Below are 13453 nucleotides of genomic sequence, written 5' to 3'. Positions count from 1 at the left end.
ACGACTAACAATGTTATCTAAAGAGAAAAAAACTAATGGTTACATAAATACATAACTAAATAAATAAAAATAAAAAAAAGATAAATTAAAAAGAAGAGTAGGTAATTAAAGAACCTATTAGCACTCCATAACATGGATCTAACGTCTCCAACTATTTCTATCCCTAGTTAGGTCCTCGGATAGGCGCATCTCACTCAAGTCGTTTTTAATTTGCATCTCACTTAGCGTGATCACTCATAACCTTAAAATGATCACTTATAATTTTAAAATGATCAATTAAAGAAAAGGGCTAATACTTTCGTCTCATAATTAAACGCTCTCATACAAGACTTCTTTAACTAAAGAAAAGTTGGTATTAGAAATAGAGAGGTATTAGAAATATAATAAAAGAAAACACACTACAAATTACAAGACTATATTGTAGTCGCCTTTGTGTATGGCAATGAAAGGACTTCTAGCTTTTGATGAACACCAATTGACGAATACCGTGAAGATTGGTTTGCGAAAGTTAACTCGCTTAATAACTGATTGATAACGATTTTGTAAACTTTCCTTTTTGTGATATTTCTCCACAAAGGTCATTGTGTTTTGACAATAAAAATTCACGATAAGATATAATCAATCACACTACCTAATACAAAGTGGTTAAACTAAATGATTATATGTTCGTAGCTGATGATTAAATTCAAATATATATATATATATATATATATATATATATATATATATATATATATATATATATATATATATATATATATACATATACATATACATATATATACATATACATATATATATATATATACATATATATATATATACATATACATATATATATATATACATATACATATACATATATATATATATATATATATATATATATATATATATATATATATATACATATATATATATACATATATATATATATATATATATATATATATACATATATATATATATATACATATATATATACATATATATATATATATATATATATATATATATATATATATATATATATACATACATATATATATATATATATATACATATATATATATATATATACATATATACATATATATATATATATATATATATATATATATATATATATATATATATACATATATACATATATATATATATATATACATATATACATATATATATATATATATATATATATATATATATATATATATATATATATATAAAGTTTATAAAGTTGTTTATATATTCAAGTATAATAAAAGACAAGAAGAAATTTCTTAAAATTCAAAGAGTATGGATTTATGTAAAAAGGCCCAAATCCTAAATTTTTATGCAATCCTATATTTTTAAATTTTTATGCAATCCTATATTTTTAGAATAATATGCAAGTACACATCTTATTACATCATTATTATTACAAATTATTAATCAGTTATTAATTTGATTTGGTCTCGTTTGATTTGATCCAATCTGACTAGAAAGTTTTTAATCTAATCTAAATAGATCGAATATGATATAAATAGTAATCAATTCAGGTCTGACGTGGTGTAATTTGATTTCAATAAGAATAAGTACTAAGTCCAAAAAAATAAGCTGAAGTGAACATGCTCTTATACTATTATCATGAACATCTATATGTCGGAGCCCATTTCCACCAAATGGTGTGGAAAATAATTGAGTGCTTGCTTGATCAGATACATGAATGCAAGAACTAGAATGGTAGGCAGGTTAAATTATATGAATTTTACACTGTATTTGTCCTAATTGGGGCAATTAGAAGTATGGATTTTGTGGGTAGTGGGTCGATATTGGTATGAAAAGTCATATCTGTCCAGGGCCAAATACAAGGCCAATCAATGTTGTCAACCGACAACATTTGAGTTTTATATTAGATACTAAATCTGTGTGTTGGTTAAGTTGGTTGGAATATTATATGTGACAACATTGATTCGAATACGAAAATTAGTGCAATTTTTTTCTGTTTTCAAAGTGTATTGAAACAATTAACCTTTTTTGAATTTAATTAGATATCATTTGATTTTGTTTAGAATTTACCTCTTTAACCACAATCATCATGGGTATGACGTATTACTCGTCTCATATCCAAACCTGCCCCAATTAACCATTATTTGTATCAGTCAATACTCTTAACTAGTTAAAATAGCCAATAATTTCAGCAATAAGTGCCTCCATCTAACAGTCATTTGTCAAACATGGGATACAAGTAGCATGTTATTTACATGTTGATGCTAACATCGCATTGCTTCATCCTCTAATATAATTCTTCTATACCTACAAATTTAATACATTATACTTTTTTTATCCAATCTAATGCACTGGTTCAATTGTTAATGTCTTTAATTATACATGATAAAAAAAAACTAATATTAATAACTCTTGCTTTAAAACGAATCAAACAAAATCTCGCTTAACTATATTTTAACTTATAAATTGAAAAAAAAAATACAAATTAAGATAAATTGATGATCAATGTCAAGAAAAACTATTGTAAATCTTAGGGAGAAAGCTAGTATCAACAAATTATTATAAATCTGGTTTGAACTCTCATCTAAATATACTCCCTTTTATGCTAATCAAAAATTTCATTTGATTTTGCAACTTACCAATGCACTAATTTATATTCAAATATCTCTAATTGTACTAGGTTAAAAATTGTAAAAAAGTTATAATAAAATTTACATTGAGATGAATCACACAAGAACCCTGTTGAATATTTAGTGTATATTAAATCGTAAGAATTATCAACAAGTACTACAGATAGTAGTGGGACAAGATGTACTAAACATACAAGATCCAAAGGGTCAAAGGGAAGGACAAAAGACAAATGTGCCTTTTCGTATTCTTTGATCAATGAGCATTGGATCCTATTCTTGTTCAACATTGATTATGGAGTTACAAATGACTTAATAGTGTGAATAATGCTCATGAATACCATAGTTATAATGGTATTGATTGATGATCATTATACTTGATCATCAATGGATGATTAAATGTCCATAACCCTTTGGTATACTCAAACTAGTATAAATAGGAGCTTGGGGAAGAATGTCACTTACACACCTAATTTCTAAATTCTTTATCCTTGCTCTTTCTATTACTTATGTTCTTTCAAAAAGAGTTATAAACTTCTTAATAGAATTTCCAAAGTTTATAATTCACTAAACACTTTGTTGTTAAGTGACACACCCTAAATACTAAGGGTGTATTATATTATTTGTATCTCGTTGTGAATTTTCAAATCTCAACCAAGTACCTTTGTGGGGGAAAAATCACGAAAGGAAAGTGATTACACGCCTACAACAAGTATCAAGTTTCCGAGTAACAGTTGTCGTTACAAAAATCATCTTCAAGTTATTTCTTAGTGCTTTTTGTGTAAGTTTATTTTAGCCATAAACAAAGGGAAAATACAAATTCTCAAATTGAAATTTGTATTTGCATTATTATTTCTTAATAAACCCACTTAATAATATTTTAACTTATAGATTGAAAATAAGATACAAACTAATAGTGATTGGTTAATAGTGCTAATAAAAATGAGACAAATGATCTGAATAGGATATTTAATCTCGCGTGGCTAAGCAATATCTGACTACACCTCATCATCACGTGGCTGACTCCAATTTCTCGGATCAAGGCTTTAGTATTATTGTCAATCTACGGATATTATTTTTCGTGAAAGGTTTCTCTGGGACGTATGCAGTAAACTAAACATGGAATGTTTTCAGTGAAATTTACTGACCATCTTCATTGATCCTACCACACACACATGTACAAGACTTCCAAATTGGTGTTGGACTGCAGTAGCAGCCGCCTATAACTAAACAACCAAACATCTGATCAGTAGCTAAAACCTATACAAACCTCAAACATTTAGTGTTCTTCCACAGTTTCCTGCTTTCTCCACGGCAATCTAGGAATTGATACGCCACTTTCGTATCCACTGCTGTCACCTGATTCGATTGCTAGATTATCCATTAGCTTAGCTCTTGCGGTTCTAAGCACTGAAATCCCGTGCTCTCTTGTAGTTCGATGGTCCTGTATAGCACAAATCATTTTTTACATTAACTATCAAGAAGATTACTATAACAAGTACGACAACTTCTGAAGACAATGACGAATCACCAACTTCTTAAGACGAGGGCATCATTTGGCTATCCTCGTCCCCAATAATCATTGCGTCTATCACTAGGCTTACGATATTGTTACTTACGATAGTAAAAAAACTAAGAGGACTTCAAACCAATACCTTGCTACAAGAAGTATGACAATAAACTCTTAAACCACCAAATCAGTCGATAATTTTTACCGACTGCATAGTTTTTGTGAACGATTTTAAAAAAATCAATCAATCGAAGCTTCAGATGATAAGAAAAGAGATAGCAAACTCACATCACGAAAAGGAAGCTCTTCAGCTTCTAACATATGTACAATATGACCCATCTTTGGACGCTTTTGTGCATTTGGGTCTACACAACGTAAAGCCACTAGCAGGACACGCTTCAATGCTCGGGAAGAAGGCTTCTCGGGTAGTTTAGGGTCCAACACACCTTCTGCATTTCTGCTTGATACCATTTGTTTGAGCCAATCAACAACATTCACCTATATGTATTGCACTCAAAAGCATGAAGGGACTAAAAAGTTAATTAAAAGTCATAGATTTGCTGCCTTATGTTTCAAAAACTAGGCTAACCTCTCCGGGTGGACGGCTGTAATCCACAGGATTTCTCCCCGAAATGACCTCCATCAAAAGGATCCCGAAGCTATACACATCACTTCTTTCATTCAACATGCCCGTACTGGCATATTCTGGAGCAACATAGCTACACAAAAAAATGCACTTTGGTACATCACACTTTGTAAGCCATGAATGTTCAAAATTCACGTTTCTAAGATTACTACTCACCCGAAAGTTCCCATCACACGTGTTGTCACATAATTTCTCTCTGATGCCAGGAGCTTTGCTAGGCCAAAATCAGATACTTTCGGGTTCCATTGTTTATCAAGCAATATGTTACTTGACTTAATGTCTCGGTGAACAACTTTAGGCTCAAGCCCCTCATGCAAGTAAGTCAATCTAAAGTCATTCGTCGTCAATTTTTGTAAGTAATAAACTTCACACATAAAGTGTAGCTTTCAGCAAGAAATGATAAAGTAGACGCATACCCTTTCGCTGTCCCTATCATAATATTCATGCGAATATCCCAGGTAAGAGGACTAAGAGATCCCACATCTCCATGAAGCCATTGTTCCAAGTTCCCATTGTCTACATACTCATACACCAGAATCCTTAATTGAAAAAAAACCACAGAAAATCAATAAAATTCATAATCTTAGCAGCCAAAACTAAGTTGAACGTAGTGAGATCATAAAAGGAATTATGATGGAACAACTTACAAATCCACAATCACAAACAAAGAATGAAAACTATGCTGAATTGACAATTTGGATTAATATGCAATACCTATGAGCTCCTTCAGCACAATAACCGAGCAATCTGACTAAATTCTTATGTCGAACACGTCCAATTGCTTCCACTTCAACTTTGAACTCCTTTTCAGCTTGTCCTCTGAGTTATATGTGAATTTCAAAACACAAATTTTCAGATTAAAAACAAGACACGAACCCAACATAATGACAGAGCACATCACATCACAAAAAATTCGAAAACCATTTTTGCAAGTATTCTTCAGTTTACCTCAGAAGTATTGGATTTAGGACAATTTTTTCATAGTATAGATTATGGATGTTTCATTTTGAACAAAAAGAATGAGCATCTTTATGCTATATATATAGGCTATATATAGATCGGACGAAATAAAAGGGAAGAAAGGGAAGACAACAGAGGGAAGACATTTCATCCATTTGGATACCAACATGGACGAGGATGGAAGAGGTATGGAAAATAAAAGAGACAATCCATTTACATTTATGGCCATGCTTGGATTGGGTGTAAATATTTAAGGGGGGAAATAAAGTCAAACTAATGAAATAAAAGCAAATAGAGATGTATTTGAAGTAGTTGAGATAGTTGTGTAGAAGGTAAAATGAGCATGAAATAAAAATAATGAAGGAAAAAGAAGATGATTTCCCCTATTATGGAGGTAATATATTCCCCCACCCTCCCCTAGGATAAATATTTACCCCATAAAATTAATAGTATCCTTCATTTTTCATTACTTTGCAACCATTATTCCACCTCTACAGCAATTAAATTTCACTAATTTCTCATTTATCAACTTCATTTTCTTGCTTTGACTTTTTTTACTCCTTAAATATTTACACGCAATCCAAGCATGCCCTATGTGAGAAACAAATTCTTCAATATCAGAACTATCAGAAAGTTTGAAAGGAAAAATAATAATATTTGGATCATTCTTATGCAGGTAGACAATGGACACTTGATTTTAGACAATAAGAATGAGCATCATTCATGCTATATATATATATATATATATATATATATATATATATATATATATATATATATATATATGGGAAGAAAGAGAAAGGAATGGAGGGATTAGGGAAGACATTTCATTCATTCAGATACAACAGGGAAGAGGCAGGATAAGAAAGTATGGAATTGAAAGAGAGAGCTCAGTTACCTTCAATAAAAAAATTCTTCAATATCAAAAAGTTCAAGTGAGAATCATCCTTATATGAGAACCAAGAGAAACATGTTACTTTTGGCCATAAAAAACTGTTAGTTTTAAGTAAAAAATCAAAAAAAAAAAATAACTGATGAAAACGTGTTGCTTTTTATTATATCAAACGTGTTGCTTTTAGGCAAAAAAGTGGTACTTCTCGGACAAAATAACGTACCCATCACAACTTCTTATCCTAGATGTTCGCATTCAAGAAAGATCAAAGGTAAAAAAGCCAAAGAAGAACATAGGATTAAATGGTGGAGGTAGACAGAGGATAATGCTAAAGTTTTCGCTGAGAAAGTTATTGAAGAAGTAGATTGGGAGATGACTTTGGATGCTGACAATAAGTGGACAAAGATGAACACTTGTATTATCTGAATATGTAACGAGATTTTAAAAGAATCAGGTGGTAGTTTCGTGGTAAAGAAGAATACAATGTGGTGGAATAAGCAGGTTAAGACACTTATCAATGAAAAGAAAAAAAATGTTATCTCGGATTGGGAAAATCTAGATATGCGGAAAATTTAGCCATGTATAAGGAAATCAAAGTCAAGACAAAAGTAGTTATCCATGAGGCGAAATTAAAAGGTATTAAAGTGGTATTTGACAAACTAGAATCTAAAGGAGGAAAAGATGTATATAGGTTGGCTAAGAGTAGGGAAGCAAAAACTAATGACAAGGGTGTAGTGAAGAATATTAAGGATAAGGATAAGAACTATCTAGGTTTGGACAAGAACATAAAGGATTGATAGAGGGAGTATTTTAATGAGCTATTTAATAGAGAATAAGGAAATGTTGTAGGACATGTTACAATCACTCCCTTAGATGAAAATAGATAATTTCCGCGATAAATACAAAAATCAGAAATGGATGGAGCGTCCAAGAAAATGAAGCTAAAGAAAGAGACTGGACCAGATGGTATACCTATTGAGGTATGTAGATGCCTGGAAACGATTGGAAACACTTGGTTAACTGATCTAAATAACAGGATTTGGTGGACAAACAAGACGTCTAATGACTGGAGAAGAAATACTCTAGTGCCTATTTACAAGAATAAAGGGGATATCCAAGATTGCTCTAAGCCTCTAACTATCAAGGAATAAAACTCATAAGTCATATATATAAGGAGATGTACCTCTACATCAGTGAACCAACTTTAATTTATGTCAGGTAGATTTACAATGAAATCAATTCATCTTATGAGACGAATGGAGTAATAGACTAGAAAAAGAGACTTGGACATGATTTTTATTGACTTGAAAAAAATCATACAACAACGTAACAAGAAAAGTACTTTGATGGGCAATGACAAAGAAGGGTATTCCCAAGAAATATATTAATATAATGTAAGATATGTATCAAAAATAAAGACAAATGTTAGTACATGTGGAGGTGAAACAAAGGATTTTCCAATCACAATTAAATTTCATTAGGGCTCGACTCTAAGCCCTTTTCATTTCAGTCCTAGATGAGATAACTCGATCGATACAAGGAGATGTGCCTTGGTGCATGTTGTTTGCTAATGACATTATTATAGTAGACATTATTATAGTAGAAGAGACCAGAGACGGGGGGTAAATGATAAGTTAGAATGATGGAGACAATAATCGGAGTCATGGGGATACAAATTAAGTTGGAATAAGACAAATTGCATGGAAAGTAATTTTAGCATAAGCGCGATAAAGAGTAGCACTACAAAGCTAGAAGAGAAAGAAATTACTTCAAGTGGATGCTTCAAATACCTTGAATCTATTATCTAGAGTGGTGGGGTTATTCGACAAAATGTGAGCATACACTTAATGCTGCTACTGGGATATTATGTGATTGAGCTGTGCCCTTATAGTTAAAGAGCAAGTTTTATCGAACGGTCATTAAATCGGTGCTACTATATGGTTCAGATTGTTGGGCTTTAAGAAATGATCATAGTAAAAAGATGGGAGTAGCGAAATTTGAATGTTTCGATGGATTACTAGGCATTTACTAAGGGATAGAATTCGAAACGATATGCAAACGAATTTAAGAATTGCAAATATTGAGGAAAAGATAAAAGGGAATCGCTTAAAATGGTTTGGTTATGTGCAAAGATAGAATATTCGCGAACAGGTAAGGAAGATAGAAAGGTGAAGCTCAGAATACTTATAAAGAGGGAGTGGATGACCGAAGATGACTTAGAGGACAAGAATAAAAAAGATATGAAAGATCTACACTTACAAATTGAGACGGCAGAAATTAAAATGAATAAAAAAATGCATATAGACGACTATTGGAGCTGATATATTAATTCATGTAGCCGATTTCAATCTTTTGGGATTAAGACTGAAACATTGTTCTCATTAGATGAAGACCATTTTGTCTTGGTGACAAAAATTCCCAAATTGATGCAGCTTTTATATTTCTTTCTTAATTAGAATTTGTTTTGGGGTAAAAGTTCCCCAATATTTTTATTTGTTTTGGGAGTGGAATATCCCACTTTTCTGATTTGTTTTGGGGAAGAATTAGGCATCAATCAATTCCATTTATCTCCCAACAAAAAACCTACATTGGGTCACTTTCAAGGTGATCCCCATAGCTTTAATGAAAAGAAACGAATGGAATGGAAGGAGTAAATTGTACCGAATTTTTAATAATAATTATAAAAAATGTTAGATATGTTAAGTAAATGTGTCGAGGCCTCCCAAATATTTTTGTTCTTTTCTAATTATTATAATTATTTTCCTAGACCCACATAGAAAATCTTGGGTCCGCACCACTACTGCTAGATGCTAGCCATCAATAACCGCCAATGGAAAAGACAAAAATTACAACTAACTAAATTGATCATTCGTTGTACTTAGAGGTGTTCAAAACAGACTGATGAATTGAAACTTACCTGACCTTGTAACCGAGCTCGATTAGACCCGATTTCAAAAATAATTTACAATTATGTAAAAACAATTGGAGACTAAACCCGATTTTAAACCAACTCAAAACAACTAACCGAAGACCATCCGAATGAAACCTCTAGTTGCTACCTTAGCTGAGGAACAGACCTGAATAGTGAATAGTGAATACCTTACATTAAGCGGGGATAGCAAAGGATTCCTAATACATGTGACTTAATAGTGAAATCAACCAAAACCCTGCTTTACCAACCATTTATTTAATGGAAATTTGCAAAGAAACACCTTTTAAAACCCCTTTTTTTATAAAGAAACACCTTTTATAATTTTTTTTGTAAAAAAACACCTTTTAAGAGACTTTTTTTAAAAAAAAACACCTTAAATCAGTTTCGGTGACTTTTGTCAACTTTCCGGCGTTGACTTTTGTATTTATTTTTATTTTTATTTTTATTTTTATTTTTATTATTAATATTATTTTTTTTTAATTTTAATTTTTTTTTTATTATTATTATTATTATTATTATTATTTATTTTTTTATTTTTTTTAAATAATAATAAAAATAAAAATTAAAAAAAATAATATTAATAATAAAAATAAAAATAAAAATAAAAACAAAAGTCAACGCCGAAAAGTTGACAAATGGCATTGTCAACGCCGGAAAGTTGACAAAAGTCACCGGAAACTGATTTAAGGTGTTTTTTTTAAAAAAAAGTCTCTTAAAAGGTGTTTTTTTAAAAAAAAAATTATAAAAGGTGTTTCTTTACAAAAAGGGGTTTTAAAAGCTGTTTCTTTACAAATTTTCCTTTATTTAATCGACTCAATGTGTCACAAAATCATTAATGCAGTGAAATCTTATGTCCTACCTGAGAAAAGCACTCAATTAAATAATAAGTGAAATTATTAATGGTATTCTTAAGTTTTTGCACTTTATTAATGGTACCCTCCCTTAAGTTTTTTCGATTATCAACGGTTTTCTTGTGTTATTGAGCGGTTTACAACCGTAACTTTTTCTAATGTTTTCCGTCCAAAACCGTTAAATAAAAGAAAAAGAAAAAAAGTTAACGGTTTTGGACAGAAAAAATTAGAAAATGTTACGGTTGCAAAACGCTAAATGACACAAGGACACTATTGATAATCAAAAAAACTTAAAAGGATACCATTCATAATCCCTAAAAACTTAGGGATTCCATTGATAATTTCCCTAAAATAATTGATACGCACTCATCCACTTAATGAAATTTAATTGGTGATGATAATCAACAAACTCTTTTTATTATTAAATTTTTAAAATTTTTCAAGAGAATTTAATATAAAAATTAAAAATACAAAAAGAAATAAAAAGTAAAATAATAAAGTATTTTATATTATCAAAACAAGTACACCAGTAAACTACATCAAAAAATCACTAAATTTTTTATGATTTTCCAAATTTAATAGTGTTGTCATCATATATGTAGTTCTATGTATAAGTTAAATAAGTATCCAATATATTTACATCCAAACTGATTGATAATCAAAGACAAAAATAAGCCGGTGGCGTATATAATATTTTGCCGATTTAATTTACATGCAACACTTTAATTTTTACTCTATTCCTATTTATAAATCTTACTGACTTTTGCTGAATTATCTTTAACAAAATTTGTTTCCATATAAATTTATCAATAAATTTAATTCTTATAGTTTAAGTATAACTAGAGATATTAATTATTAAGAATTATACTATTTGTTTTTGAAAGTGTTACAAATATTAAAAAAAAAAAAAAACAGAGGAATTACTTATTATTGGTATATTCAAGAGTAACTCCTCGTATCAATTTCCGTTTAATGGAGAAAGTAGATTATAGATTATATTAAAAACAGAAAAAATGCGAAATACCAAAATAAGAAGGAATAAAAATGAGAAGAAACAAAATTAAAGTAGAAAAAACCTGTTATTAAGAAGATTTTTGACAGCTACATGATCCACATGAGAATTATGATAAAAAGTTCCATGGTAGACAATTCCATACCCACCTTCACCAATCACATTCTCATCAGCAAAACCATTTGTTGATTCTTCAAGCTCTCTTAATGTATACCAATGTCCCCAACCCAAATGTGATACTTCGGGTCCTGATAACCCATTTTGCTCCCCACTTCCATGCGATGATGACCCGGTTCCGATTGCGGGTCCGGGTCCGGGTCCGGTCTCCGGATATGATATCCTATGATCCTTCCCAATTTCTATGTGAATTCTCTGATGCCCATTTAAGTTTTCCTCAATTTGTGATTGTGACCGACCCACTAATGTTTTGTTTGGACCCGGATCCGGATCAGGAACCGGGTCCGGCACTGTAATCTGTGAATTATCCGGTTTGATTTCTGTGATTTCTTTTGAAATGTTTGGAATTGTGGGTGTTGGGTGTAGAGACAAAGGCAGTAGATTAGCAACATTTTTGTGGGTATTGTGATTTTGGGAGTTGGTGATTTTGTTATTGCGTCTTGAAGTGAACCAAAGAGAGATAAGAAAAAGAAGAACAACAATTCCAGCTCCAACACAAATACCTAAAACAACAAATAATCTTAAGCCAAAAATGGAGGTTTTTTTGGAGAGTTGTTGGTGGAGAAATGCTGACATTTTTAATGAATAATTAAGAATTCACACTTGTCTGCTGGAATGGAGTAGAGTCCTTACTCCTTAAAGCATTAAGGAGCAAAATGATTTGAGCAAGGACGGAGAATCATAGGGTGGGACACCAGGAGCCACCCATCTAAAATAGATGCAACTCATGTTAAGTGAAGAAATGTATAACTATCAACACCAGTTACTTTTATTCTCTTTAATTGTATCATTTGATTTTGACACATTTTTTAATGCCCGTTTTTAATTTTAAATATCTCTAATTGTGTTTGAGTAAAAATTATAAAAATTTAATATTAATAATTTTACAATAAGACGAATTAAACAAGATCTCACGTGATTATATTGTAACTTATAAATTAAGAACAAAATCACTTAATAACAGTAATTGATGAATAGTGTTGAAAAATCAAATGGGAAAAGTAAAGCAAATAGAAGAAAATAAATACTATGCAAAAAAAGTATACAAATTAATTTTTTTTTTATACAAATTAAGGTTTTACACAAAAATTAAAGAATTAATATTTTTATGTCAAAAGGACCATCATAACCTCTATGTTAATAAACGTGAGTATGAAAAAAATAGAGATAAAATAAATACTTAAATATTTTTTGTATAGGAGTAACATAACATATATTTTTAAATGGTTAAATGAAAAGGTGTAACAATTACTAAAATGAAAATGCTTCATGCTTTCTCCATCCTAAAATACTTTCTACATTTTGATTTTGAATACTATTTATTATTCACTTTTATTTTATATATTATGACTAATACGTATGTAAAAATATAGTTAGGTGGAATCTTGTTTAAATCATTTAATTACATATTTTCATAATATTAATTTTTTATAATAACTTTTAAATGTAATAATTCAACATATAAATAAATAAAATAATACATTAAATTATATTAAAATAAGATATTGCGAATATAATGGAACGAAATAACTATAAAAGAGGGGAGCACTTGAGAGTTTAGATGAGTGTATTTTTGTGGGTGGGGGAGTGAGAAAGAGTGGGAACAGCAGCTGTTTTGATGGGACGTATGAGACTAGACATTTTCCCCACTTTGTTTCAGTTTTTACTTCCATTTGTCTTTCTCCATCTATAATATTCTTAATTTTGATGTTTTTTTATTACTCCTATTCACTGTCGTATTAATTATAATTTTTATCTCTTTTACTTATTTTGTATTAATTTTATTTTTTAGGCAATAGTCTACTATTTTTTTAATCTAATTCACACTTTTTCTTATTTTCTTTATTTGTCCCAT

The 13453-nt window shown here is 30.1% G+C and overlaps 1 protein-coding gene across 2 annotated transcripts; it reads right to left on the bottom strand.

Annotated features, from left to right (window-relative positions):
- Positions 1-3653: 3653 nt before the first annotated feature.
- Positions 3654-12333, bottom strand: LOC130798064 (probable serine/threonine-protein kinase At1g01540). 2 transcript variants are annotated; one of them, XM_057660919.1, is made up of 7 exons: positions 11486-12333; positions 5489-5593; positions 5191-5313; positions 4931-5101; positions 4718-4847; positions 4417-4626; positions 3654-4062 (listed from the first exon to the last, which is right to left on the bottom strand). In XM_057660919.1, exons 1-7 carry the CDS (start codon positions 12172-12174, stop codon positions 3898-3900), a joined length of 1593 nt encoding a protein of 530 aa, XP_057516902.1. In that variant the 5' UTR covers positions 12175-12333; the 3' UTR covers positions 3654-3897. The 2 variants fall into 2 exon arrangements, with proteins under 2 accessions (XP_057516902.1, XP_057516903.1); XM_057660920.1 differs by lacking the exon at positions 11486-12333 and adding an exon at positions 6850-8810.
- Positions 12334-13453: the final 1120 nt, after the last annotated feature.

This window comes from Amaranthus tricolor, chromosome 13 (assembly GCF_026212465.1).
Source record: "Amaranthus tricolor cultivar Red isolate AtriRed21 chromosome 13, ASM2621246v1, whole genome shotgun sequence".
Taxonomy (NCBI): Eukaryota; Viridiplantae; Streptophyta; class Magnoliopsida; order Caryophyllales; family Amaranthaceae; genus Amaranthus; species Amaranthus tricolor.
Note: the sequence above shows the minus strand (reverse complement) of the source record. Positions and strands in the feature narration are given on the sequence as shown.